The sequence below is a fragment of the Enoplosus armatus genome, chromosome 11 (assembly GCF_043641665.1).
Source record: "Enoplosus armatus isolate fEnoArm2 chromosome 11, fEnoArm2.hap1, whole genome shotgun sequence".
NCBI classification, from domain to species: Eukaryota; Metazoa; Chordata; class Actinopteri; order Centrarchiformes; family Enoplosidae; genus Enoplosus; species Enoplosus armatus.
Genome location: NC_092190.1, coordinates 22251751 through 22279111, shown reverse-complemented (window position 1 = coordinate 22279111; position 27361 = coordinate 22251751). Strand labels below are relative to the sequence as shown.

Below are 27361 nucleotides of genomic sequence, written 5' to 3'. Positions count from 1 at the left end.
CCTCAGATCAGCTCACACCCAGGTTTTAACTTGGGAGGGAGAGTCATCTGGAAATCCACCTTTCTCACTTAGGAAAGAAATGGAGTACAAAACTAATATCCTCAAAAGGCAACTAACACCCCCCCTCCCTCCCCGCTTCGTGGATAACTCTGCTGTTTTCTCTCCGACCGGCTTTCCGTCACTCAGCACGCAGCCTTCGATCCGATTCTCTGCCGTTCTCTCTCATGTCTGATGGAAGTCGATCAAGTGACCACCTTCTGGAGGAAAGGCGGAGAATCGGAGAATGGTTTGAAAAGCTGTACAGTACAATTTTCTTGTTTTCATGGTAACCTTTGTTCATTGAGCCACATGTGTGCTTTATCTCTTCAGTTAATGGCCTTGTTTACTGGATTTCTAGCACCTCCCGTCCTCCTCCTGCAACCTGCACCTCAGAGACAGCTGCTCAGAAACCACCCTCCCTCCTCCCTCTCTGGACCTCTAAACTGTGTCCTTTCTGCACTGGGGCTGCAACATTATGAACTATAATACACACACACTAATCATCTTTGCACAAAACACACACACACACAAGATATTTTAGTTTTATTGATGCTGCAAACCAGTGTTTCCCCCAAGATTTTTTATCACATTGAAAGACGAGACATTTTAGACTTACGAACGGATGTTGGCTGCTCCTCCCTGCCTGTCTGAGAGCAGGGGATACACTAGTGTGCACACACACACACAAACAGGTAAACATACACAAAATGGCATAAAACCAGTTGTTTTATGACTGAAAATACACTTGTTTTCGCTGGACAGTGAGTCACAAATCACCAGTGACATTTACGGACAGTGTTATTGACCCATTGTGATAATGACGGCAGGCTCTGGTCAGGACTGTTAACCTTCAATACAGCGACACCAGAGCTCTCACACGGGCATGAAAGGTTAAGACACATCCTGTGACATGCAGCCCTGTTTCTGCATATACTCAACAAGGACACCTAGTATCACACACACAGACACACACACACAATATTACAACCTTGATGCTGCGGCTGCACTTTCTTACAGTGTAACAGATGCACTCAGTCCAGTATACAGATACATTTACTGACACACTTCAGTCAGATAGAAGAGCAGGGTTTGTGTCTTTCAAACTGTTCCACACGTTTTTCACGAGCAATAGATGCACTTTCTCACGGACGGATGACACACAAGGCCCTTCTCACTGATGTAATCACCTCCCACCCAATGAAAGTGATGAATGTACCAAATAAGTGACTGAATGTATGAACCTCAAGCAACTCTGTCCGGCCCCTGAGGAAGATTCCCAGCTGGCTGAAGAGGAAACACCAAGGGGAAAGTTGGAAGTTGAGGGAGCAGAAATCAAATGCGTTGCTTGAGGAATGAGGACGCGCTTCACTCGGCCTTGTCAGCTGAAAGACACTCGCCTGGTGTCATCCAGGTACCTGGTCAGGGTGCAGTGGTGGGATCTTTTTAGTGCCTCTTGGGTTTTCCTGACCATAAAGTGAGATTTCATAAAGGGAAGCTATTTTATTTCCTTGTAAAAAATTTGACCAGATCCATGTGTCTCGCAAATCAAAGATGGTGGAAGTTGAGGAGCTGCGGTTTAAATTCCCAAAACAGACATCAACACAAGGGGGCAGTAAGGAGCGCTGATATTAGTATGGCACGTTCAAAACAAAGAAGCAGTGAGTTTGTCCTTTCTGAATGACCTGGCCAGGTGTGACGGTGATGTTGTCAATAGTTTTGTCTTGAAAGCATGTGATACAACATTTCTCTAAATCTTAAGTGCACGACCCAAACCCTGAGGACCCTCTCACACACTTTCTTACAGTACATGCACACACAAAAACACACACAAACACACACACACACACACACACACACACGTACTCGTTTTCTAAGGGGTGCATGCAAGATTACACCTACTGTACAGAGTCCTGTTGGAGTTAGACCACAGGGGCTGGAATAGTGCTAGAGAGCCCCACGTGTGATGCAAGACGTGGAGGCAGACTTTCGGATCCCAGCCCCCTCCCCAGTCCAATACTGCATGCGGGATCTTCCCGGTCAGCTCCGTGAGCTGCGCTGAGGCAGAAACCCCTAGATGGCGTTGTGTTATAGCTCGATATTGCATGCTGAAATAGTGCAACACACTGTCCTTACTAGCTTTTTTGCATGAGGATATTGCTATCCATTCAGAAAAAAAGGGGTGAGGGAGCTGGTTAAGTTGTGTCACTTTGGTTGTGGCGCTCACTTGAGGCATGCGGCCTTATGCTTACCTGGCACTGTCATACCTTGAGTGTTTAACTCATGGGAACAGGGTGTAGGAAATAGGTGCTTTAGTCACTTAGTTTAAGCTCTGGGAATGGACAACGTGTGAATGCAATAGTTTGTCTTCTCTATGACAGTGTAATGGCGAGTATCTCGGCAGCATGTTTCAAAAATGTTGTTACTTTCACATGTGCGTGTCTGCCTATCTTAGTAATAGGTCAATGGTTATGGTTCATTGCTCATGAATCGGTGATGAATCAATAGGGCTGTTTTGATTTTGTGAAACGTGAGAGCACATGTACGTGTACCATGTGTGCGGTCCTGTTTGTCTATTTGTATATAAATGTATATGTACGTCTGTCCTGTTGTGTGTATAAATATATATTTTGCACCGAATGTACCAAAGGTTTGGGGCTTGCAAAGTCAACCATTAGGCCTGCTCTCTATCTCTGTCTAACAAACACATCCCACTCCTGGCTCCTGCCAACTCCTTACAGAGCATCACCCCATGTTTGCTTGAGGGGCAGATTTGTGGCATGGGCAACAACACTTCACGTTAGGATTTACATTCACTTGGTCAGTTTGACATACTCCATCATGAGGCTATTCTGCTGCAGAAGACCGGTAAGATTGATTACTTGTTTCACATCCAAATGAAGACAGTCGCCCCTCTCGTCTTTCCTAGTACATTTCTGACAGGACCCGGCTCCGGTTTTCAGAATTCCACTCTATGCAAAGCTCCTGTATGTGTGTCTCCATTTCACCCCAATGATTGTAATAAAAGAGAACAAATGGCAAATTTTGATTAATGACACATGACCCTTATTTATCTTTTATCAGTTTTGTTATACTATTAGTGTGTTTCCTAATATCACCTAATCATCAAGTAACCACTGCCTCTCCTTGATTGAACAACCCTCTCCTAATCCCAAAGTCCTTTTCCAGCCAAATATATATTAAAAAAAAAAAGAAGTGCAACTAAATAAATAAGAATCTTAAAGGCCATATGAGGAAAATATATTTTAAAAAATATCAAATTATAAAAATATTATTATACATACTTCATACATTTGTAACGGCATGGTGCACTGAGAAGTTGCAGTCTGTCCGGATCAGATGCGGAGAGCAGTGTGAAGCTTCCAGCGCCCTCCACATGCTTTGCCAGATGTTAATAAATGTGAAAAAGTAGATCAAATGTTAGAAATGACGAAAATAAAAATACTCTGGTAAGTTAAAATTGTAAAATACTACTTTATATAATACTGCCATTATGGCATTATACCAAGTGAATTTTACATCAGAAATAAGAGAAATAATGTCGGATGTTAAGTGAAAATGTTGTCTCATCTTACAGTTGTCTCCTTATCTCACAAATCTGGTGCAGTCTCATAATTTGGACTTGCTATCTCGAAATTATGACTTATGGTTATGACTGTAACTCATAATTTGGACTTAGTTTCTCATATTTATGATTTAGAAAGTCAAAATGACTTTGACTCGTCATCTCACAGTTATACTTTAATGCAATTGAGATTTATTGTATGACCTACCATGACTAAATGATTTCAGACTGTGCACCTGACGTTTCACACAAACTCGACCTCTTCTTTTTCAAACAGAACAGTACTGCGCATGCGCCGGACCATGACGCGTCGACAAAGTGTCAAACAGGGATGTAAAAATGATCGAAAACTCGCTGGATAAACTTACGAAGCTGTTTGCTAGTCGCCCGCAGCGGCAGTTGGGATAAGTTCCCCGCTGGAGTCACCCGTAGGTAACGACTGTATAGACTAACCGCTCCTCCTCTGTGGAAAATCGCTTTAACTCACTTTGGAAGCCGCGACATTGACCGTTGGAGCTAACTTAGTTAGCGACAGTTGAGCTAACCGGAGTCGGTCAACTTAGTCAAACTAAAAAGTAGCATGCTACCCGGCTTAGCTAACATTAACATGTAACCACAGTGAAGCTGGCAGTGTAAAGGTTAGCTAGCCACTTAGGTTAGTTTTATCGTTCGTCTTACGTTTACGGAGCGTTCAGCACGGTACCAGCCGGGTAGCTGGCAGCGGGACTGATACCTAAGGGAGAGGAGAAGATGTCTCGGAGGCGGCTGGACAGTCGCAGCGGGCTCGCCGCGGGGCTGCTCGGCGAAATTCAGACCCCAATCAGCACGGAGCCGATGGAAAGTGTGTATGAAATCACCGGAGAGCTCGGAAGGTGAGTCAAACAGATGTGACAGTTGTCCCGGGACTCCCGGGGTTCCCGAGAGGGGCTCGGAGGCTTTCCTCCGGGCAGACTGCTGTCTGTCCGCAGGGAGTTTAGAAGTTGAGGCTGAGATATATCAAGTGTAAAATGTGTATTTGAACTGACAGTGAAGACAGTACTGTATTATTGTATTACAAGGATGTCTGCCCTGACAGCTCATAACCACAGTAGTATAAAGGCAACTATCCACAGGGACAGTGCCGAGGAAAGCCTTATCAATGCATTAACATGAAGGAGAGCCTGAGAGTGTGTCATACATTTCCACTGGTTATCACTGTCAACTCTGTGGTAGTTGATAATACTGTGAAGTATTCAAATGTTGATAATAATGTATATGTGCGATACTTGTGCCAGTACCATACAATGTATTGTTAGATATTTACAACTGACAGTCAGTTTCTGTATTATCAAAACTGAGCATTGAGACTTGGGTCACTGAACTAAGTTACGTTGTCACGACAGAGTTAGACAACATTAGACATGAGAGTAAAAACTGCCACATATCACATATACAACAGACAACAGATGAAATATTCCTTTTTGGCAAAGACTAACGTGTCTTTATGTGTAATAATTTATATTCTAGTCTGTTTGGTCTATTATTTCTGTATGCTCATGAACAGCTCAGATCAGGTAATCCAGTGCACTAATGTTAACTGCATTTGGACTCTGGACCGTGTGCTTTCACCACAGTAAACACACGAGCCTCGCAGTGACGGGGGGGGACCTGACTCGATCGTGCTACAGTAGACCTTTGTCATGTGTTTGGCACTGTGTGTGTGTGTCCATGGCAACTGCTGATGGTTGATGATCACATCCTCAGATCTCGGAGGTGTTTTTGAAGTGATGTGTCATGCAGCGTGTACCGTATAATTCAGATGTCAAAACAGGAGGAAGGAAACCGGCCCATGTGGAAACCAGGCTTTAGAAAGAAGAAATGGCACAGGCCACTTCACTTATTCGGGCGTGTGATTTGTCAAAACCGGAACCTCTGAGGTGCAATACTTTTAAGAACATGATGAGGGCAATTCAAGTTCTACTTTTGACCTGTTGAGGAATTGATTAGTAATTCCCAGCTTTGCCTTAAATTAATAAATGGTGACCTTTTAACTGTGGAAAACTTCTGTCTCACTCCCTATTTCTTTGTCAGGCTGCAACTATCAGTTATATTTATTATCACTTAATCTGTCAGTTCTTTTTTATGGAATCGGTTAAACATTAATCAGTATTTCTATATTAACATTGACTGAAATGATTGTGTAGTGTGAGAAGGGTCACTCTTAGTGCTAAAAAGACTTGTTTTAGCTCATTGTTTTGGTTTCACAGCCCGCACATTTACTTCATTGTGGAGTCTCAGGTTCTCTCTTCAGCCCTTATAGGCAGCTGTTTACAGCTTACAGAAAGCTCAGATAAAACATCCGTATGTTACCTGCCTGGCACCAAAGGGGAACAGAAACGCCGCTCAAAATAAATGCTAATGTTTCTGTTTGTTTGTTGGGTAAAATGTTGCCGTAGCAACTTTGTAAGCCAATGGCATGAGGTGGCTGTGTGTCTGTCACCTTTTTAAAATGTTTTTCTGCCCCCCTGGTCGACCGGTTTTATACACAAAGAGGAGTTTACTTGTCAGGAGGAGTGTTATTCAGCCTATAAAAACAGTTGTACAGTGTCCTCCGGAGTAGCACCAAATAACCTTTAAGACGTCATCAGGGTCATTTTTTATATCAGCATGCGCTTGGAAACTAAACATGTTTTACAGAGAGTGTAAGTTATTGAGAGGAGGCATGAGGTTTGAAAGGTGTGGGCATTTACCGGTTAGGGAGAGTCTCACAAGAAGCTGCTGAGTTGCATTATGGGAATTCTAGGATCCAGCCGTTTTGGAGCTTGACTCATGTTAGGGACTCGTAATATCTTGAATATCTCTGCCGCAGCTCGAGTATCATTGTTCTATTCTTTAAGAGAAGTCCTTCTGGGTCTGTAACCTTCACAGTCATTGCTCTGGAGTCCTTACCGTTATTTTTGGATTATTTTTCTTTTGTTGCAGTCATTGCAAGGCCTTGTGGAGAAGTGTTTCCAGTAATTGAATAAAACATCAGCTGAATGTCAAAGGTTTTTTTTTAGTGAGCAGAATGTAGTTGGAATTTTTTCTACCATAATACATTTTGATACTTAAAGCTCGTAGCAGTTAGCCACTTGTATCTTCCCAGTAACATAAACAATTACCTCGAATGATCAAGACATGGCATCAACTCCGAGCTATGTAGGAATGTACTGGCATTAGCTAACACACAGATGCCTGTTATCTAATGCCAGCAATTTTTATAGCACCATTAGTCCCAGTGCTGCAATCATTTACAAAGAGCCACATGTCATTAAGGATGGGGCATAAATTTATTAATATCATTTATTGTGTTTTATTTAGTAGATACTCCCAGGCTTCATTACCATACACCCAATTGTGAGGGACATCAGCTGAACAGCTCGACTAAACTTTTATTGTGATACACTTTCTCTTAAACCTTATGTGTCAAAGCCCTGTAACTGTGGAAGAAATTAATTCAACCTGGTTTTATTTAAGGATCCCAGATGTGTTCTTCTTTGTCAATGAAGCGGCACCTTAACCATACGTCCACTCTCTGCCTCCCAGGGGGAAGTTTGCTGTGGTCAAGTGCTGTGTGGACAAGGCCACAGGGAAAGTGTTTGCTGCCAAGTTTCTACGGAAGAGGAGGCGAGGTCGCGACTGCCGGGCAGAAGTCATTCATGAGATGGCCGTCCTGGAGATGGCCCGCAACAACAGCCGAGTGGTCAACCTGCACGCTGCTTACGAGACGGATCACGACATTGTCTTGGTGCTGGAATAGTGAGTTCACAACAGAACCAGTAACATGTTCTTTTACCTTATTTAATTTGATATTTAGTCATCTCTTAACCTGTGCAGCATGGCTAACGCTGGCTGAATGTTTCCACCACAAACAAGCAAAAACATGCACAGCCAGCAGTGTGATCCTGTAAACGCCTGTGTAAGGGCAAAGTCCTGTTTGTCCAATCTGAAGGAGCTGCTGCACTCACTGCCTTTTTTATGTAATGCTCATTCTTCCTAACAGGTTTATCAGGATTTATTTCAAGGCTAAAAGGCCCATGTTAGCGGAATTACTGCACTGAAACTCCAGATCTGGATGACCTGAATGAACACCTTCATCCTTCACCATCATGTCCTGACCTCTTGATCATGTTAAACCATGTTTTCAAATGAACCGTCCTGCCTTGCCTGGCACGTCATTCGTCTTGTTTCTTTGTGCCATCAAAACCTACATGTGAAGTAAGAATGCACAGTGGTTGTCTGAAAGTGATTTTCTAACCACACCTTTTACTTGTTGGAGACTCTTTAATCCGTCCCTGAGAGCAAAGACAGCTTGAACAGCTGACTTTGTTGATCGAAGACAGCCTGGACAACTCAAAGAGGGCCCAGAGACATACCAAATTAGAAACTTGAATAACCTGACGTGTAATAAAATCAGATGAACTTTGTACTCTTACCTGCGGTGCTTCACAGTGAGTAAGCAGGAAGGAGCTGCTTTCTTGCGCAATAACACTTTGCCAGGACATGCAGGATCAAACCAGTGACCCTCTGGCTCTGGGTTGGCCCCTAAAACCACCAGGCCACCCTGCAATCCATCCAAAATCCTCTGCATTAAATGGCACAAAATGGCCTGTTATTTTACTTGTGTGTATCTGTGTATTTACAGTGCGGCAGGTGGAGAGATATTTGACCACTGTGTGTCTGAGGAGCTGCTGCCAGAGGCCCAGATCACACGTCTGATCCGACAAACACTGGAGGGAGTCCACCACCTCCACCAGCGCAACCTTGTGCATTTAGACCTGAAGGTCTGTATGCACACACACACACACACACACACACACACACACACACACACTCACAGAAAATCACATGCATGAGTGTAGCTGTAGCCGAGGGAATCTATTTTTACATGTTCACTCGCTTCACCACAGACTTCCCCCTTAAGTGGCTGTGTGTTCCCTTTTTTTATAGCAGTTGTGTTCTAAAAACCCCAATTTCCTATTTTCATGACACAGCTGAGACCAGGACTGGGATTATAGGTGGTAATAGAAGCCCTCGCCCAGGACACAGTGGGAAAGCTCAACAGCGCAGTGTAGAATGAGTGATTTTACTCCTGCAGCATTGACACCAGGGTTTTGTTATCTGGCCACAGTTGCAGGTGACTGTTTATGTACTACCAGTGTACATTTCACTAGGGCTGGGAGTTTTACAGGACCAGTTGTTTCAACATACAGTAGATGTTAATCGGCATTAAAAACACAAAAAAAGACTGGTGTGATCAGTGCAAACAAAACTACAACAAGTACATACTGCTACTCTCAGCTCCTCTGGTAGAGAATGATGCAATATATTCTCAGCACTTACAGAAAGGTAAAAACCGTTACTGAGTAAGTGTTCAAAGAGAACTTGAGAACTAATGATTATAATCACGTCAGAAGTGCATGTTATCCTTCCAATACTTCTGCTTTCTACTGTACACGATGCTCACCCTGTTTCCTCTTTGTCTCCTCCTCAGCCGCAGAATATTCTCCTGACCAGTCTGTCTCCTCCGGGAGACATAAAGATCGTAGACTTTGGCCTGGCGCGCAGACTGGGTGCGGTCGGAGAGCTCCGAGAGATTCTTGGCACACCTGAGTATGTGGGTAAGGTGATGTTCCTAAAACACGCTTTGATTACTCAAAGTCATCAGACAGGGTGTCACCAGAATAACCACATTAAAGTCAGAAAAAACAAAAACACCTCTTCTCGAGTGAAACCTATCTCGTGTGATGTTGACAGAAACGCCTTCGTAGGTCTTAGAGAAAACCTCTCACAAATGATCAGCAGTTTCTGGTTATTGAGAAATCCTTGGCATTTGGCTGATATCATTAGTATTTCATTGTCTTTAAATCCAACCCTGCTGTCACACAGACCTCAGGAAACCTTGGCCTGTCTCGTTTGTTTGTTTTTGTCTAGCCGTCCCATGTAAATTTGACTTTGTGACTTTAATTTGGTCTTTTTGAACATTAATGAAATGCATAAGTCGGTGAAAAGACTCAGTTATAACAAAGACACAAGAGAAATGCATAAAACAACATGAGGTGTGAAACGATATGGAAGACATTCTTGCTATATTGAAGTGACTTTTTCTTTCATGTCTTCTTTCAGCTCCAGAGATCCTGAATTATGAGCCGATCACAACAGCGACTGACCTGTGGTGAGTCCGTTCTTCATTTTGGAGTGTGTTCAGCAGTTGTTTAAGTGTTCATTGTGGTGATTCCACTGTGATACTGCTACACTGTGCGTCCAGTAGACCATCAGACAGCTTGTTATCAAACCCCCATTTTATCTGAAGCAGAGGATTTTATGAAAATGAAGGTGATCCATTGCCGTGTAAAGCCACGAACCACAAAGTAGCTCTGCGAAAGCTAATAGCTGTTTACAGTTTGGGCAATTATTTTAATGGTCCCCTTTGTTCTCACGTTTGTGGTGGCCAAAATGAAGAAAACAGGATTTATGCTTCTTTGTAGAATAAGTGTGTCCTCTGACTGCTGTTCATGTTTTGACACCCTCGTGTGTGTGTTTTCCTCAGGAGCGTGGGTGTTATAGCCTACATGCTGGTGACGGGTGAGTCTCCGTTTGCCGGGGACGACAAGCAGGAGACGTATCTGAACGTGTCCCAGGTCAGCGTGGACTACAGCAGGGAGTCCCTCTCCAGGGTGTCTGAGCTGGCTGTGGACTTCATCCGCAAGCTGCTGGTCAAAACCCCGGAGTGAGTACAGACTCAAACCGCAGCTCTCACTTCTGAACCACAGCGCAGGATTCTAAGTGTTTTCACGTTGTGCTTTGACCACAGGGACCGGCCCAGCGCTGCAGAGTGCATGAGCCACCCCTGGCTGTGGCAGCAGCAGCTCTGTCTGAGCCCAGACCCGGCTACCGCCCGCCCCGCCCGTGAAAGGAGCTGCGGCACTAAGTGGGCGGCCACGTCCGAAGACAAGGAGAACATCCTGGATTCGCCTCACTCTCACGCAAAGCGGTCCCGCCTCGAAGAGGAAACGCCCGCAGCTGGAGACGGTGACCTTTGAAAATATCAAATTAAAAAAGGGGGGGAGAAATAGAAGTGTATGGCGGGGGGGCACTTCTTCCTGAGCTTTTAAATTCTTTTAAGCCTCCAGAAGACCAGCCGTCTGCTGCCCACCACTCAAAAGTACTTAGTTTGTGTTTATATTCCACTAATTTGCAAAATTCCAAGATCGACCACTCAGACCAAAGATAACCAGCTAAATTTTGAGATCTCTCCCTCGCTGTTAAAAAGTGTGAAAACTGTACAGTATGTTAATGCAGTGTGTTTAACCTGAAGTATTTAATACCTTTCACTGTAAAAATCAAAGGGCTGCGTACGCCCACTCTGTGCTGATGAAGGCTAGCGTGGAGGATCTCTAGGGAAACCTATGCAACACTTCTCTCGTGCATTTGTAAATATGTTTTCTCCAGAACCCTTAAAGACGTTAACAGCACTCTGCCTTAAAGTCGGACGCTCTCGCCCCGGTTACTGTGTAGTTGCACTTGTGCTTCAGCAGAAGCGTATGATATAGAGATAAGCTGCTCTGTAATGAGGAAGTGTGATAATGTCCTCATTTGCATGTTGAGAATGAGGGACAGCTGCTCTGTCTCTTGCTACCTGCAGCAGCGCTGTATTTCATGTCCGAGCTGGGCTTCGACTGTAAAAACAACCCGCAGAAGGGCAGAATTACACAAGCACATTACATTCCTTACATGTTTGCCTTTTCTTACTTTCATTTTCTCCATGTCCGCAGTCGCATAGGGGGGGTTTCAATTTAGCTCAGGGTTTTAGATACAACTCATTTTATTAGCTCCAACCTTAGCATAGTCCCCTGAAAGGCTTCAGTATTCAGGCACACTATCACATCTGGCAGAAGAAGCTGCTTTGACAGAACAACAAACCCTGGTGTTCCCTTGTTTATCCTTCCATAGTAAGACTTAAAAACTGGAATGGCTCATAAAAACCAGTGACCCGTGCGGCCGTTCACATGCCACGCCCGCACTTACTCAAAGGATTTCCTCACTGAGCTGCAAGTTCCTCTTTGTCAGAAGAGAAACACGACTTTAGCACTTACTTCATACGTATTGACCTGATTAGCAAAACGGGAGCTATTTATGAAAGTCTGTATGTTTGCGTGTCCTTGAGAGGCTCACTGTGCTTTCCAGTCCCTCACCAAAGCCATCCAGTGTGCTTTCATTAAAAGCTACTCCAGTCCTCGTGGGTCAGGGTGTCTGAAGTCATATATTCCTGTTGTTTTCATCTCAGGGCCTGCTGCTCACTCTCTGCTCACTTTGTTATGTATTCTTAATGTTATTCTTATAGGCCTATTGTTTATTATTATTATTATTATTATTATTATTATTATTTATGTGCTGGACTTATACTTTATATTTTTATGTAAATAATGCGCTCACGTGTCTTATAAGGAAGTGTTGAGAGTATGGTGGGAGATTCAGGATGATTAAGGTGTTTATTTAAAACAAGAAGATGCTGTTGTGGTCTCAGTGTAACGAGCAGTAAATGGAAATGTCTGTTGGACTGGGAAGATGAAAGCAAGGATTAGTGTTCAGGTGGCACTGGGAAGTAAAGGAAACGTGGAAATGGAGAGAGGAGTCAGGTGGTTTTAGTCAGGAGGAAGATGACTAAATGCTTTGATGGAGTTGGAAATGTGTCGGTCAGGAAAGAAGCATTTAAAGGAATTGTTCGACATTTTGTGTATTTCCCAAAAAAAATGTGGAACTAATTCTTTTAAGTTCTGATGTAGAGCGTCAAGATATGTAGGCATGAAAGGCTTTTTGGGTGATGAGAAAGTGGGAATGGTGATTTCAGCGTGGTTTTAGAAAGACAACCACTGTGTAATGTGAAATATGAGGTGCTATTGATTCACAGGATTTGCCATCTTTTGTTCGAGTAAAAGAAAAAAAAAAAGGAAGAAAAAAAACCCTCTCCTAAAGTGCAGCGCGAGCAAACTCCGATTGCTGTTAACCTCCAGTGAAACATTCCTCTGTTTGTTCTGAGGTGCCAAACCGAATAAGACACACATTGTGTTTTTGTTTGTTGTTGTCACCGGCTGGTACAATGGCCTTTGTACGGGAGATGGGCGTCTCCTGCCACGGCTGCGCTCCCATCCGTATGCTGTCATCCTTAAAAACTGGAACACCACACTGTAAAAGATTTTCATCTCAGAGTTAGCAGATTCTGCTTGAGCTTGTAAGAATTGAGTATCTGTTTGATCGTGTACAGTATCTCTGTTGCTACTGTATGAGGAGATAAGCTTGAATCTTGCTTCTCAAAGTCAGTGCTTTTTTCTAATACCTCTCCAAACAGGTGGCAGTGTCTTGAAACGATCTTGATTCAGGCTGAGTGACTTGAAACAGGAGGTTATCAGGTCTAACTTTCTTAAGCTCAGCTGTACAGAAACAAGCTCTCTCTCTTTCCCGTCGCTGCAGCATCTGTCAAAACAAGATCTTTAAGACTTGAGTAGCTTATCCACGAGAGAAGATGGACTTATTTTGCAGTGCGGTGATGTCAGGGGTTTCGCCGCGCAGGATGGCGACATGCTCGACTGGGTCGGACAAAGTGGCTCATGTTTGCCGGCGTTGTCCGTCTATCACTTGAACGCAACTGCTGCGGTGTTGTTTTTGTACGGCTATTGTATTTATATTTTCAGCAGCTAGTCACTCGTGGCCTCTGTGTGTGTGCGAGCGAGCGCTCATTGTCTGAGCGGGGAGGTGCTCAGCTGGCAGCCGGGGCGCCATCCCCGAGAAGCGGAGCTCCGGTAACATCAGGCGACTGATGTCACCCAACATTCCTGTCTTGTTCCTGTGCGATGGCAGCGAGGCTGAAGGATGCTGTAGAGTAGAGTCACACCAGACACAAGCACAAGCAAATAAATGTTCAAGAGATGTGTGTTTATTTTGCATTTTATATTTTTTTAATGTATGAGCATTCTGATTGCATCTGAAATGACTAAAAAAAAAAAAAAGACGTAATCCATATTGTATTCTGATCAACTGCAGGCTAATATGTAAGCATCACAAAGCAAACTGAAAAAGCTCATTAAAGGTTGTAAAAAATATCTGATGGAGTATTTGATATCTTTTTGTTGCCATCTTGAGTCAAACCAGTAAAGAAAAGTCTTTTTTTGAAGGTCCTGCTTTCTACTTTGTCCACACTGCTGCCACCTGCTGATCCAAGAGAGCTGAAACAAACTGCACTCTGGACTAGTGACAAACATCCTCTCCATCACTGGCTAACAGTTATAACAGGACAAATTAACAAGGTGACAATGTTTACCGATTAGCAAGCAGAAGATTTAAACTAGTGCATGTTCTCTCCTTTAAAATAAACAGCGTAGCATACAGCGAGTTGTAAACATAATGGAATGATTTGAAGTTACATTCAGCAAAATGAGTTGCAGCCATCAGCATAGTGCAAAGATGCTATGTAAGTTAGAACACAGAGATCATACAGGCTGGAATACATACAGAGGTTTAACACATTCCCACTAAACTAGCAAGCATGTGTATTTTTACATATTGCAATAAACAAGTGCAGCACGCATTTCTGCCACCGTGAGACACAAAACAACTTCTGATGCGGGAATGAAGATGGACTTTCTTGTTGATACATCTTACCAACTTTACATTCATTCATTTTTACAAACATTTGGTATATTTTCAAAACAGAAATGTAAAACGTGTTGAGAAAAAAAAAGGTCCAATCAAAAAGCAAATTAACATTAAGTTTGTCATGAAATGAGCCTGTAAGTCATAGAAGAAAAAAAACAACTTTTGTTTAAACTTTAAAACATCTGGTGTCAAACTCTCACCTCGAAAAAGAGCCTGTGATATGATCAAAAGCTCCAGAGCAGCTACTAAATGGACCTTACAGTGAGATTGTGTTGTCACCTGCTCTGTGTGACATTTAAATAGAAAAGCTCTGATAAATTATAGGTGGACAGAAGGAATGACAACAGAACCACTGTTTTACTTTCCGGCCAAGTGCGTGGCTTAATTCACACGTTTGAATACAATCAAGAATCACGACTGAGTCTGAACTGTGACGTTCAGACATTCAGACATTCGCAGGTCTAAAAGTCGCTCGACGCGAGTGCACGTATAAAGAGAATGTAAAGAGCTGCTCTGCTTCAGCCAAACATACATTAAGTTTAAAATCATGGCACAGACTAAAATAAGTCACAAAGTTACACGTTATACACCTTAAATCATAGAAACAACACGAGTCACTCATGTTAATAAATCGACAGCTCTGCAGCGACACAAAGCTCGAGCCAGAAACAAATGTAAAAGTTACATTTAGCCTAAAGAATAAAGAAGGAAGATAACTGCATACCTGCAAGGTCCTACTCGGGGCCACAGGGAGCAGGGGGGGCAGGCCCCTGGATCATTCAAACTCGGATCAAGTGCATTTAGCAGTAGAAAGTACAACACACCAGCATGTCGCATGCTCTAAACTCAGAGCCCTTAAATCAGAAAAATGAGGTAAGACCAGCGAAAACGACACTCAGTCTGTATTCTTAATAAATAATCTAAAGCACTCAGTTCAGCTCTGTGTGTGTGTGTGTGTGTGTGTGTGTGTGTGTGTGTGTGTGTGTGTGTGTGTGTGTGTGTGTGTGTGTGTGTGTGTGTGTGTGTGTGTTGTGCTCACAACCAATCTCAAAACTCCTGGATGACCCTGAAGTGGTTCTCGATGGAGGGGGGCTCATCCTCAAAGTGCAGCTTCTTACTTGGACTGGCCCCAAACTCCTCCAGGGTCTTAATGAAGTGTCCGTGCTCGCGGCCCACCCAGGCCCGCATGGGGTCGCACACCTCGTACGGGGTCACGTGGGCGTGAACCGACACTCCGCTGGAAGCCAGTTCCTTCAGCACCTGCTTGGCAGTCACCCAGGTCTCGCTGCCTCCCGGGTGCCCGCCGTCCAGCCAATACATGTCCGAGATGCATTTCACGAAGTGCGACATCTGCGGGTCCGCGCGGGCCCCGGCAAGCTCGTACACCATCTGGTTCAGCACCACGCAGCCTTTGCTGAAGCCCACCAGCGTCACTGAAAACCCAGAGGGGACGTTGTCAGCGCCTCCTTGTGGCTGAAGGGGGTTTGGCAGGCTGGCTCGCTCCATGCCGTGGCCCAGCAGGGCCCTGTGATCAGAAGTACAGTAAATGCTCATTTGGTGAAGCTCATGATGTGTCATGAGGATTCTACTCAGCGGAGTCTCACTGGTGCTAAGAGTCTATGTGTGACCACTATTCCTTATTGCCAGTGCAGCTTTTCTGTGTTTGGCACTTTAAATAATGCTGAGGTCTTTACCGACGCACCACTCAGACAGCAACTACTGTAAATAACTATTAATAATAATTACAAAGGCAGCAACACAAGTGACTAAAGTTAAATATGTTAGTTGTTAATAAGTTTAAGAGCAACCTGAAGCAGTGTCGCGGCCTGTTGTATTGTAAGGTGTTTCTATTATTTTGTACACCCCCTCTTGCTGAGTGTGCGTAGAGTTTGGGCGCCCTCCTGATGAACTATTTTGCGCTAACGAGACGAGAAACAACAGGAAAAAAACAAACAAACCTGAGGTGGTGAAACGCTCCAAAGTCAGGCGAGTAGGGCGAGTGCTCCGGGGCCCCGAACATGTTGCTCTCTACAAAGTGCTGGTAGCAGCTGAACTTGTGGAGGTACATGCGAGAGGCTCGGACCACCCAGACGTGTCGGTCGGGGAAACGACGGCCCAGGGTGAGGGCGACCTGCTCCAGACTCCAGGAGAGCCACTGGGCTCCCTCAGGCTGCAGAGCCATCTCCTCCTGGAAGTTCTGCACAAACAAAACACACACACACACGGTTTAAAGTTGCAGTACACAGTTTTTACACACTGGAACAACATGAAAAATAGGATCACTCTGATCATCTGTTTGTATATACACACACAAATCTGACAGCTAGTCAGTGTGTTCATGTAGGTCTGCTGGGATAAGTCTGGTCTCCTCCCCTTCCGCTAACTGCACGTTACTCTTTTCAAAGTGGTTTTAACGGGTCCAGGGTTCTTTGGTAGTGTTATTGGGCTTTTAAACACTTAAAATTTCTCCAAAAAGGATAAAAAAAAGAATCAAAATCCCCCCAAACAAGCTTCTAAAAGTCAGTGATGTTTGCAAAAATAAGACAAATGTGTTTCTCTGATGAATCAGTGAGCCAAACAATAACTGTTCCCTGTGTCCTCTCCTGAGAACACACACACACACACACACACACACACACACACACACACACACACACACACACACACACAGGTCTATCTTTGACACACTTAATTAGTTCCATCAGCAGCATCTCCTCAGTCTGCTGTCAGACTGCGACTGTGTGGTCCTGAACGCAACACAATGACCTCATTCACTTTATTTACATGGAAACATCACCGTGAAGGCATCCTGCGCATACAAACGCCTCCTGGCGAACAGCAGCACACTGTGGGAATATTAACACTCGCTTGGAAAGCTGCCTGTTGAATTGCAGATAAGGAGGGCAGTTCTTGAATTCTTGAAAGCAATTACAAAAGGAAAACAAAGTGGTGATGTTAATCTTCTTTTTACCAGCTTTGCATAATGTGACACCATAATCTGGCAGCTGCAGCAATTCGACGTTTGGCTGGAGAGGGGTTATCATGTCTGTTCTTTAAAAGAGTTGACATGTTCATGTCCATTTTGGACACCATGCATTTAACTGTTTGGCTGCTTTTTAATCCCCTCAGAAGTTCCACCTGAGTTCTAACCAAGGTTAGTAAGATGGATACTGGATGCTGAGGATGTTACGTCATGTCTTGTGTTGTTATGTTTTTATTGGGAATATTTCCCTCCTATAGTCTGATACTATTTATGAAAAATGTTTAATGTAGAAATGATTCACAGATGTAATTTACAACATTGCTTCCCTTAATACACCTGCATGTATTCCAAAACAAGAGGGCAGATGTCAATAATGCAATATATTAGACATACTGGCACCAAATGTTGCTGTCTTGATGTATTAACTGACATAATATTCTGTTATTTTAGTTTGCTGATAAATATGCACAGATTAGAAATGACCTGAGCTGCTATGATGCAGTGACTTAATTACTGAGCTCCAGACACTGATGAAGGTCCATACAGTATAAATAAACTGAACTTGATATCAGCGTAGCTAAGAGCAGCCGAGTGTGACGGGATCAAATATCTGCCCTCGTATGTTAAAAACCTCCGTCACACCTCAGATTTTTGCAGATTCGTGTTGAAGTTAACGGTGTTTTGTGCAGATCGGATACTAAAGTGGGAGCCAGACCAAACGTGCCGTGCATGCAATAACATGCAGGCGATCCCTCTGATTTAGTGACATGTTTTCATGGAGCAGTAAAACAAAGGAGGACTGATAACCTTTCATGGCCCCCATGAGGTGTCACATGCTGTGTACGGACTTTACACACACACACACACACACACACACACACATTTCTCAGCAAGTCAGTGTCCTTATAGTTTGAGTATCTTGTGAAGTTTGGTCAAGACTTAAAACAGGATGTTAATAAAACCTATCTCAGGTTTAAGTGATAGTAGCAGTCTGTCTCTTTACTTTAACTGATAAAATCATTCGGTTATCATCCCACTCACCTGAATGTCCCCGTGGAAAAACACAACATGCCTGTTGCTGCTCCTCCCCTTCGGTTCAGGACCAGTCTGGCCGTCTGTAACAGGCCGGAGGAGCAGCAGGTCGTTGACTCGGCTCGGGTCGCTTCCAGGCACCGCGAGCAGCTTCTGGAGCCTCAGCCGCGGGCTCCCATCCCGGCTGGCTGATGCACGCAGCCCCCGGGGCTCAGAGGACGTCGTCGCTGCCACGGAGCTCATCGTTGTGGCCGCAGTTTATCAGAGGGAAGCCCGCCGCAACCGCCCGGACGGCTAGCATTGACTCTAAAATAAGAAAATGATTTGGCGTTTTTTCTTTCTCAACGCGGCCACTTCATGCTGCTGCTGTCAGCTAGCTAAGCCAACTCACGCTAGCTGTGCGTGCTAGCAACGCAGCATCGCACTGTCGTCACAAGTAGCCTGTATGTGGCTACAGGCGCGATAACGTTACTTCTCAACGCTCACTGTGGTCTGTCCGCCGCCTGCCTCACATTGTTGCAGTTTCAGAGCAAACTCTGACATAATTTATTTAATTCCGACAGCTCCGGGTCCGTTTTGTCCACGAAGAGGCGCTGTTTATCTAAAACACACCTACCAACCTTTAGCTGCCAGCGAACGGAGCGAAAACCCTGCGCATTAGCGCTTCTGCGCATGTCTTGTTTTTCTTCTCCAGAGATGGTGGCGAGATGATGAACTGTGATCTACTTCCGTTTCTGACTAGTTCAGTCAGTCGAGGGCTAAGGACAAGCAATATGGGTCAAATCAAATGTAGAAATAAATTAAGGACTACATTCTTAAATAATAAATATGACATAGAAATATAACCTTAAATATCGCAGATATCATACAGATAAAACAAATGCAGGAAATACATGAAATAAATTCTGGACTAAAACATAATCCGAACTAGTTTATTTATCATCAGTCATAAATTCATCCTTCTGTTTAGAAGTGTTTTTATTTCCTTTGTATTTACTGGGTGTGGCAGACCAAGCGAGGTCTGGTTTTATTATTTTTTTTTTAAATATATATAGATTATTGCTAAAATATGCATAAAGCCAAAAAGCACATCCATAAATCCTGACAGGCTTCCTTACATTCACACACACACACACATATATATACATGATAACTCACAAAATGTTTAGATAGAAAAACTAAATATATGAAAATGCAAAATACGTTACAGGCTGAACACAAACTTGAGCGTCTTTCAGAAAACTCACCGGTGTCCGGCGGAACAGGAAACAGGAGGGAACCATCTCGCACTGAACTCTCTGTCCTATATGTGTACATATCTATGTTGTCCTCAGCTACACGCGCTAAAGTCCGCTTGTGTGCATCTCCGTGGACGTGGTGCTGCGTGGACTGGCAGCAGCTGCACTGAAGGCAGTGCTCCGATAGTGTTTGCGTACAGAAATAACTACATTTTGCATCCCCCCCCCCAGCGGTACAACACCAGTGTCAGTGCTGAAAGAGCGCCCAGTATAACGCAGGTATGCCGCACTTTACGCACAGATGTTTTAGGCACCGTCACGTGTTTCTGAGTTGCTCCAGCTTGGACTTTGAACATGTTCTGCAACTGTACAGACAGCAGATAGGCTGCACTGCCCTTTGGTTATCTTCTCCTCACAGCGGTAAACGTTGCAGGATTGGCCACAGTTAATGTCATTAGTATTAGTATTAATGTTATTATTAAGACAAAAGCAAGTATTCTGTCACTTGTTATTGTCCCTGTGGTAAACTGCAGCTCCACAAACTGTCTGTAGATGGCATCATCACTAAAGGCAGTTTATGGTTTCTGTCAGCCATGCATTCAGGAAGGAACTACTATATAGTGTAGTATTAACACTAATGCTTATAGTGACTAATTAAAGGTGTAGATGCATCAAAAACAAAAAGTTTAAAAAAAGCAGCCACAATGGCCTCAAGCGACAATTATGGGTTAATGGCGAATGCTAAAACTACAACAAAAGCACAAGTAGAGAGGAGCGAGCGAAGTGACGCAGCAATATCTATCTGAAGTTTGCTACTGTGAGTTCAACTTCAGCAGTCTTCAAAATGTGATTTCATACACTTGTTGGGTGAAGAAAGTTTGCTCGGTGCACTTCATATTTCAGCCCTGCAGAAACATGGCCCCCAGCTCTTTGGGCAGGAGGCTGGTGGCTTGTCTTCTCAACGTCTCCGAGGCTCGCAGGAAAGACCTGGTGGAGACTGTGGCCAAGGCATCCTTATACGACGCCGAAGGCAAGCGTGCATCTTATTTTGTATCACATTAAATGTCTCGCAGAGAAAGAATAACTCCTAACAGTTTATTCTCAAGCTACGTTACAACCCACAGTGGAGGCTAAAACCCATGAAAAGACAGTAACAAATCTACCTCTCTACATTATTGAATGTACTTCCTCGCACCACCACAACACTTTATTTGACCTCCCCACCTGTCCTCCATGATGGGGGGTTTTGTGATGTAACTGAGAAGGCTAAAAAAAAACGTTAACTTGGGCAACTGTCATTTCCTTTTCATAATGACCACACATCAGGGGTCAGGCGAGAGGGGACCACGGTGCTGAACATCTTCAATGACCACGACTACAACCGTTCTGTCATCACCATCGTGGCCACCATCGACTCTGTCAGTGAGTATTGAACCCCTCCGTTTGCGGTGAAACGTGTTCTGCGTTCACTCTCCGACTCCTGAGGGACGAGCAGAGGCAGCTAGCTGTGGCAGAGCGTCTGCAGCGGGAATTCAGTCTCTGTCTGCCCCCCCCCCACCCCCCAGACGAAAAAAAATCCCTTAATAAGCTTTGTCAGGGATTTAAACACACAAAAAAATTCAGGATGAACATTTTTTCTGGCAAAGACCAAAAGTTTATCTTATTGAATGCTTATCCTGAACACGACCTTCTGACAATGCAGACAAAGCTGACGACGTGTCCTGCACTCAGCCCTAAAGACGAATAAATCAGCTTAATTCGTGCCGAAAGACCAAATCTGTCATTTTTATCATATTAAATTCAGTTTTCTTCACACTGGGTTCAGTATTTCGCCACAAAACAGACGACAACATTAATTTCCCTTCCCTCACATCTGGACTTCGCTCTGACGGTATGTTTGATGTCATTTTCGATATGTTTCAGGGGAGGCGGTTCTGTCTGCCTGCGAGACAGCCTGCGGGCTGATCGACATGCGCGCTCACGAGGGGGTCCACCCCTGCATGGGTGCCATCGACCTTGTACCCCTCTACCCGCTGGGTGAGGAGGTGGGAGTGGAGGACTGTGCTAAAGAGGCTCGGGGTGAGATGCCATTCGTGCATGCGTGTATGTGTGTGTGTGTGTGTGTGCACTTAAAAAGACGTCCCTGTCTGTTGAGTTGGTCCTATATTCTATCTGTTCAGTAGCTTTCAGGGCACAGTCATTACTCGTGTCTCTTGTTTTGTATTCGGCGCAGCACCTCCTTCGGACAGAGATGAGCATGTTTTGACTCGCTCCAATAACATGAACATCCAGTGTGTGTGCACACGGGGATGGGGGAGGGTACATGCATTAGATGTGACATGAAATTGCAATTCTTCCTTTGCGGGAGGCCGCTGTAATTTACATTTAACCCTGTCATCATGTCACCATGGCTTCCATTTTTAATATACGTATAAAAAACTGCCCTAGCACACTGCGTATGTTCAGATATACTGTAATGAGCTCAGCCGTGGTGTCTAGAGGCTGATGATGTGACGTCTTCTTAAGCTTTCACAGTTTACCAGCTGACTTACCAGCCATGTGTATTGCTAATAACAAGCAGTAACCCAGCATGTGGCCTGCACCCTGTGTGGTAATCTGTGTGCTGCGATTGCAGATTAATAATTGGCAAACTCACTAACAAGCGCTGTATTTGTGCATGTGTGTAATAAGTGGTCCATGTGTCCATATTTTCTCCTCTGTCTGGCTTAAACCCCCTCAGGTGTGTTTTGTCTGACACACCCTTACTGCTCTCGTGTTTCTGACAATTGCGTGCATGCGATGACTCCGTTTTTTGCCGGTTAGCTAACATGTCCGTGTTCTTGCTGGGGCTCAGCTGTGGCTCAGGGGCTCACAGAGCGGGTCCGGGGCACCAGTGCCTTCCTGTTCGGCTGGGCAGACTCCCCCCTTCAGCGGGGGCTGGCACGCAGGAGGAAGGAGATGGGCTGGTTCAAGAAGACGCCAGACCTGCAGGCAATCAGGCCCGACGTGGGGCCGCAGCCACAGAAGCGATTCGGCCTCACAGGTGAGCCGGAGCTGCCAGACGTGCTCCTGTGGGTAAATGTTTGAGCCTGACAGGAAGGTTAGAATGTCTCTTTGCCAGGATTATACAATGCAGGTGACTTTGTCTCTGTATTTACAAAACTATGTTCGTTGCAGCCCCAACCACAGGCCACCTCTCTCCTCTTCTTTGACCTTTTAAAGAAAACAGCAGTGACCCCACGCTAAGCATCATATTAGCTTCAGCTGAACTTTAGGATCTATGTTTGTACAGAACGAGGACTGTAGATTTGAATATGGTGAGACTTTAAAAAGTCTATTGTCTATGTCCACTCTGTTATTCAGAGCACTTAGCTATCATTGCCAATGTGGTGGCATCTTAGGATATTTCTAGTGCAACTTCAATGGTGTTTGATGCGGAGGCAGTTTTTTTTTTAATCATCTTAAGACATTAACTGTGTCTGTCCCTCAGAATCAAGGAGTCAATGGGTTTAACATTTGTAGGAGTGGCAGAAATTCCAATTTCTCCCCCCAGTGCAGCCTCAGTGGACTGTAATGCAATGGAGCAACAACTCATTGCGTTTTGGGGTGAAACCTGTTGTTTTCTGCAAAAGCTGAATGCGCCAAGATAATGCTGATTTCATGGAGCTGTTGGAAGTTATTACTAAGGAGAACTAGATGCTAGGTTAAGGGTGTCTTAACAGTTTGAAAGTGTTCTTTTAGTTCTGATTTGCCTGATGTCCTGCAGGTGTTGGGGCCAGTTCGTACGTCATGAACTGCAACGTCACCATCGACACCCAGGACGTCGCCATGGGACGTAGCATCGCCACAGCCATCAGGGAGTCGACCCCGGGGGGCCTGCCTGGGGTGCAGGTGCTGGCTTTGCCACATGAGGGCGCTGTGGAAATCGCCTGTAATGTGGAAAGCGTGAAGGGGAGCCCGCCCAGTAACGTGGCTGCAGGTGAACCATGGCTGTCTTATAGCATCGGCGGCCAGCCGTACTGTCATGCTCCGGCATCCCTCATCACGGCGAGGGTCGCAGAGATGGCAGGGAGGCAGGGGGTCGGCGTGAAGGGCACCGCGCTGGTGGGGTTCAGCCCCCTTGAGTGCAGGGGCCTGGCAGAGTTGGCGCTGTCTCAGGGGATTGCTGAGTTCTGGAAAGAGCAGCACAGGATCCGCATGTGAAAACGAGTCCTTGCCAAAACCAGTGGTGGAAGAAGTAGTCAATTCGTAGTAATTTTTGAACTATGTTGGTTGAAAACTCCAGCTGACTTGTTTTTAAAAGTCTGTCAGTAAGCACTTAAGCACTATACACCACATAATGACTTGACATCATAATGACACCATAAGGCTAAAGCTATGTCTCCACTAAATGCAGCATGCTCGCCAGTTAGTGAGCCAGATGGAAATAAGGGGCTGTTGTCTTCTAAGGTAGAGCCGGCTACCCAAGTATTATAGCACAGTATTAAAAAAGCATTCTAACACAGCCCTGTTTGGATATTTTACTGTAGAAAAACATTAGCTGGTGTTGGTGGAGCCCAAACCCAATAAGGATCAAGACAGAGCTGCTGATGTTAGCCTAAACTCTAACATAGTAGCACCTTGTTCTGGTACGGCGCTATGCTCTCGGGAAATAATGCTAGGTTACCACTGAAGCGAGTTAGCCGTGGGTGCTAACATTTGCAGCTCATGTTAGAGCAGGCGAACACTGTTGAACCCGTTCCCAACAATCCTGCTCGGGTATATTTTGGCTTCGCAAGGCTTGTCAGCAAACAGTCCATTGAACGTTCAGTTTGAACAGGAACCAGTAACCTGTTTGCTGATATTGTTCATATGTCCTGACATCTGATCAGAATATTGATAGCATTTAAATAACTCAATAATTGCATTGAAAGAGATTTCATTTAATGATTTTTTTATGTGCAATTGAGTGTGATTATCTTTTAGTAGAAATATTGCATTAAATATATAATTAATCAATTAAGTGTTTTTATCCTGGTATTATTTTCATGAGGCGGGGGGGGGGGGGGGGGGGGGCGGTCTAGTTCGACTGAAGCAAATATTTCCACATCCTCTACAACACACCTGTGAGCGCAGTGCCGGCCTGATCTGACGCTGGCAGTGAAAGAGATTTGGGTTTTTTATTTCTGAAGTTCTTCTCTACCCAAGCGAGACTAAAACCATAAACCCCAGCGTATCGCCCTCCAGAGTGGAGCTTGAATGTTCTTATGTGCATGTCATTTCCTGTTTAGAGCAAATGGGACCCTTGTGTTTACTGACGAGTCTCTGCTGATGAGTCTTTTCCCATCATTTTCCACCATCGGCCCGGCTCTGTGGGAGAGTCACCATCTGAGTGTGAAACGGCTATTTTTATAACGAGTCACGGACTGGATCTTCCAGAAACATCCAGCGTTTTGGCAGCGCTTCGATGAACATACGTGCTACAGTGAAACTTGCCAACTTGTGCAACCCAGTTTAGGGTTTTTTTATAGTTGTGTGCCATTTAGTTAAGTATATTTTCTTGTAGATTCCATTTTACCGTGTAAGCTCGTGATGCACAGGATTAACCATTTAATAACATGGAGATGAATTTGGCCAGAGGACAGGTCAGGAATTAACTGGGGCGAGATGATTCCACTCATTTCTTACATAAGGCCAGTATAATGCATTGAATGGCAGCACATTCATGGAGTGAGGAGGTATGGTTTTGAGCCATTAGGTAACAATAACGTGCTATATGGATGTGGCACAAAGGCAGGGTCTGAGTTTTAAGAGCCAAAAAAACATGCATTATAAGTTGTGTTTGTATGTTTAATTTTAAGCCATATGTAAAGGAAATTAATGATTCCAGAGCCAATAACAGCCTAATCTACTAACGGAGAGTGGGTGCTAATCTGCTAAGCTTTACACACAAACCGAGGTAGTATGATTCACAAAACCTTCCAGTGAGATTGGTACGCTCTGGTGTCAGTGTCTGAATTTACTATCCGTTCATTATGTTGTGTCATTTTTTCATTTTTCGGCGTTTGGCGTTACGTAAGGTCGCCCCTTTGAGGCAGAAGCTGTGCAATTTTTCATCAATGTGTGCGCGCTGCTTTGGATAAGCTCCCTTACTGCGTGAACATTCACCTCTTTGTATGTCATCCAGATGAGGCTCTTAGTCACACAGGCTACGCAGCCGTGCAGCTTCATTTCATGCGTACATACACAACCCTCTCCCTCCCTGTCACACACACACACACACACACACACACTCTTTCTCTCTCCTCTCTGCTGTCTTCCTCTCTCTTCTGCATCTAGACACGCATGCATACGCATTTACTCTATGGATGGTGCACACACACACACACACACACACAGCCTGCCAGGCTTGGGAGCATCAAGGCCTAATCTAGGTCACAGCATAAGCCCAGAGGTATCCTTGTCTCCACACACACACACACACACGCATGCACGTTTTATTTTGCATCTAAAATCTATTTTGACTCAACTAATTTTCCCTCGGCTCAACAGAGAAGAGCGTTTGATTTTCTTTTTGACAACAGACACACCTCACTTCCCAGGGAAAAGACTATAAATAAAACCAGTCAATTCCATGTTTTTCCCAAAAATCCCCTCACCATCTTCATCTCCTTCCTCTCCCTCCCAAATAACCTCATTGGTTATGTGACTGAGTCTAATGGCTCTTATGATCGTCACAAGGCCATCACCCCCCTCATTAAGTGCTCTTTGGGATCTCTCTGCATCAACATCCCACTCAAGCCTAAACAAAATCTATTTTTCGTGTGTGTGTGTGTGTGTGTGCAATATAATACAGGCATGGATGCAGTTTATGTGCATCCATGCTGCAGTAGCACCATAGGATCCCTTTGATATGTCTCCGCCTGACAGCGTACCATCCAAGATGCGACCGTGTGTCACAGCACAGAAATAGAGGAGCTTATTTCTTTACATCAGTCTCCAGCCTTCTATAAATATTCCAAAGCTCTCTGTTCTCTCTCTTTCTTGTTTTCTTCCTTGCTGCTTTCTCTGTTCTCCCCCCTCCCTCCTCCCCTCCTTCTCTCTGTTTGTCCATTTTTTTTTCCTACACACTCTCTGCCTCCCACATCTTCCCATTTCCCTCTGCTCCTCTCGAATAATGTTGAGAAATGTGTCTCTTGTCTCTTGTCTAGAAAGAGGCAGTAGTGTTAAGCGGGAACAAAAACACTCACGTGCTGCACATCATTTCTGAGCCCCCCCCCCTCTCTGACAGTCCTGCAGGGCTACTTAGTAAGCTGACAGTGATTTTGTCATATCACATATAGAAATCTCCTCCTGCCCTTCTTTACCGTACAGCAGATTTCCACCAATCAAGTTCAATCAAGTGACGGAGAGTCACTGCTAAGATGTTTGGTTTAAAAACAGGAACATTTACAAGAAGAGGTCAGGCAGATTCTGTGGAAAACAACTGCCAGTGAGACGCTGCTGTGCCCAAAAATGTGAGCGCTCAGTGCCATCCTCCCCTAACCTATCAGTGTGGGAAGTAAGCGTGCCACCTATGAAGTCAGCAGTCCCCAACCCCCACCCTGAACACATGTTCAACATCCTGTGGGCACAGGCTGAGCAGAGCACTGAGACACAGCTGAGAATTACAGGGAGAGAGAGGGAGAGCGAGCAGTGAAGTGGAAATATGGGTGAGCATCAGAGAAAGACAGAAATAGAGCGATAAAGCAGTGAATTAGGCAGAGGCAGGGAGAGGAGGAGGAGGAGGAGGAGGGATACAGAGTCTTTCACTGAGGCGGTGATGCTTCGTGCAGA

General features: G+C 44.6%; 3 protein-coding genes across 3 annotated transcripts; 2 read left to right on the top strand and 1 right to left on the bottom strand.

The window, feature by feature from the left end:
- Window positions 1-3934: 3934 nt before the first annotated feature.
- stk17b (serine/threonine kinase 17b (apoptosis-inducing)) lies at window positions 3935-13740 on the top strand. Its single transcript, XM_070914563.1, has 7 exons — window positions 3935-4494; window positions 7187-7399; window positions 8286-8424; window positions 9135-9261; window positions 9767-9815; window positions 10191-10370; window positions 10455-13740. The coding sequence occupies exons 1-7, from the start codon at window positions 4373-4375 to the stop codon at window positions 10681-10683; spliced, it is 1059 nt and encodes a 352-aa protein (XP_070770664.1). The 5' UTR covers window positions 3935-4372; the 3' UTR covers window positions 10684-13740.
- A 1600-nt stretch (window positions 13741-15340) lies between these two features.
- Window positions 15341-18612, bottom strand: c11h2orf69 (chromosome 11 C2orf69 homolog). The gene is given in 4 exon segments (XM_070915316.1): window positions 15341-15818; window positions 16252-16490; window positions 18318-18566; window positions 18568-18612. Coding segments are annotated over 4 exon segments (1008 nt in total). The 5' UTR covers window positions 18610-18612.
- A 1181-nt stretch (window positions 18613-19793) lies between these two features.
- On the top strand, window positions 19794-24495 carry ftcdnl1 (formiminotransferase cyclodeaminase N-terminal like 1). The gene is made up of 6 exons (XM_070915229.1): window positions 19794-19825; window positions 20450-20576; window positions 20873-20968; window positions 21470-21625; window positions 22401-22589; window positions 23313-24495. The coding sequence occupies exons 2-6, from the start codon at window positions 20462-20464 to the stop codon at window positions 23747-23749; spliced, it is 993 nt and encodes a 330-aa protein (XP_070771330.1). The 5' UTR covers window positions 19794-19825; window positions 20450-20461; the 3' UTR covers window positions 23750-24495.
- Window positions 24496-27361: the final 2866 nt, after the last annotated feature.

Bases quoted from the DNA above. Each gene is read 5' to 3' on its own strand.
- stk17b (XM_070914563.1), top strand. From the start codon at position 4,373: ATGTCTCGGAGGCGGCTGGACAGTCGCAGCGGGCTCGCCGCGGGGCTG. The intron at 8,425-9,134 runs GTCTGTATGCAC...TCTCCTCCTCAG, and splicing joins TTGTGCATTTAGACCTGAAG to CCGCAGAATATTCTCCTGAC. The intron at 9,816-10,190 runs GTGAGTCCGTTC...TGTTTTCCTCAG, and splicing joins ACAACAGCGACTGACCTGTG to GAGCGTGGGTGTTATAGCCT.
- ftcdnl1 (XM_070915229.1), top strand. From the start codon at position 20,462: ATGGCCCCCAGCTCTTTGGGCAGGAGGCTGGTGGCTTGTCTTCTCAAC. The intron at 20,969-21,469 runs GTGAGTATTGAA...GATATGTTTCAG, and splicing joins GGCCACCATCGACTCTGTCA to GGGAGGCGGTTCTGTCTGCC. The intron at 22,590-23,312 runs GTGAGCCGGAGC...GATGTCCTGCAG, and splicing joins GAAGCGATTCGGCCTCACAG to GTGTTGGGGCCAGTTCGTAC.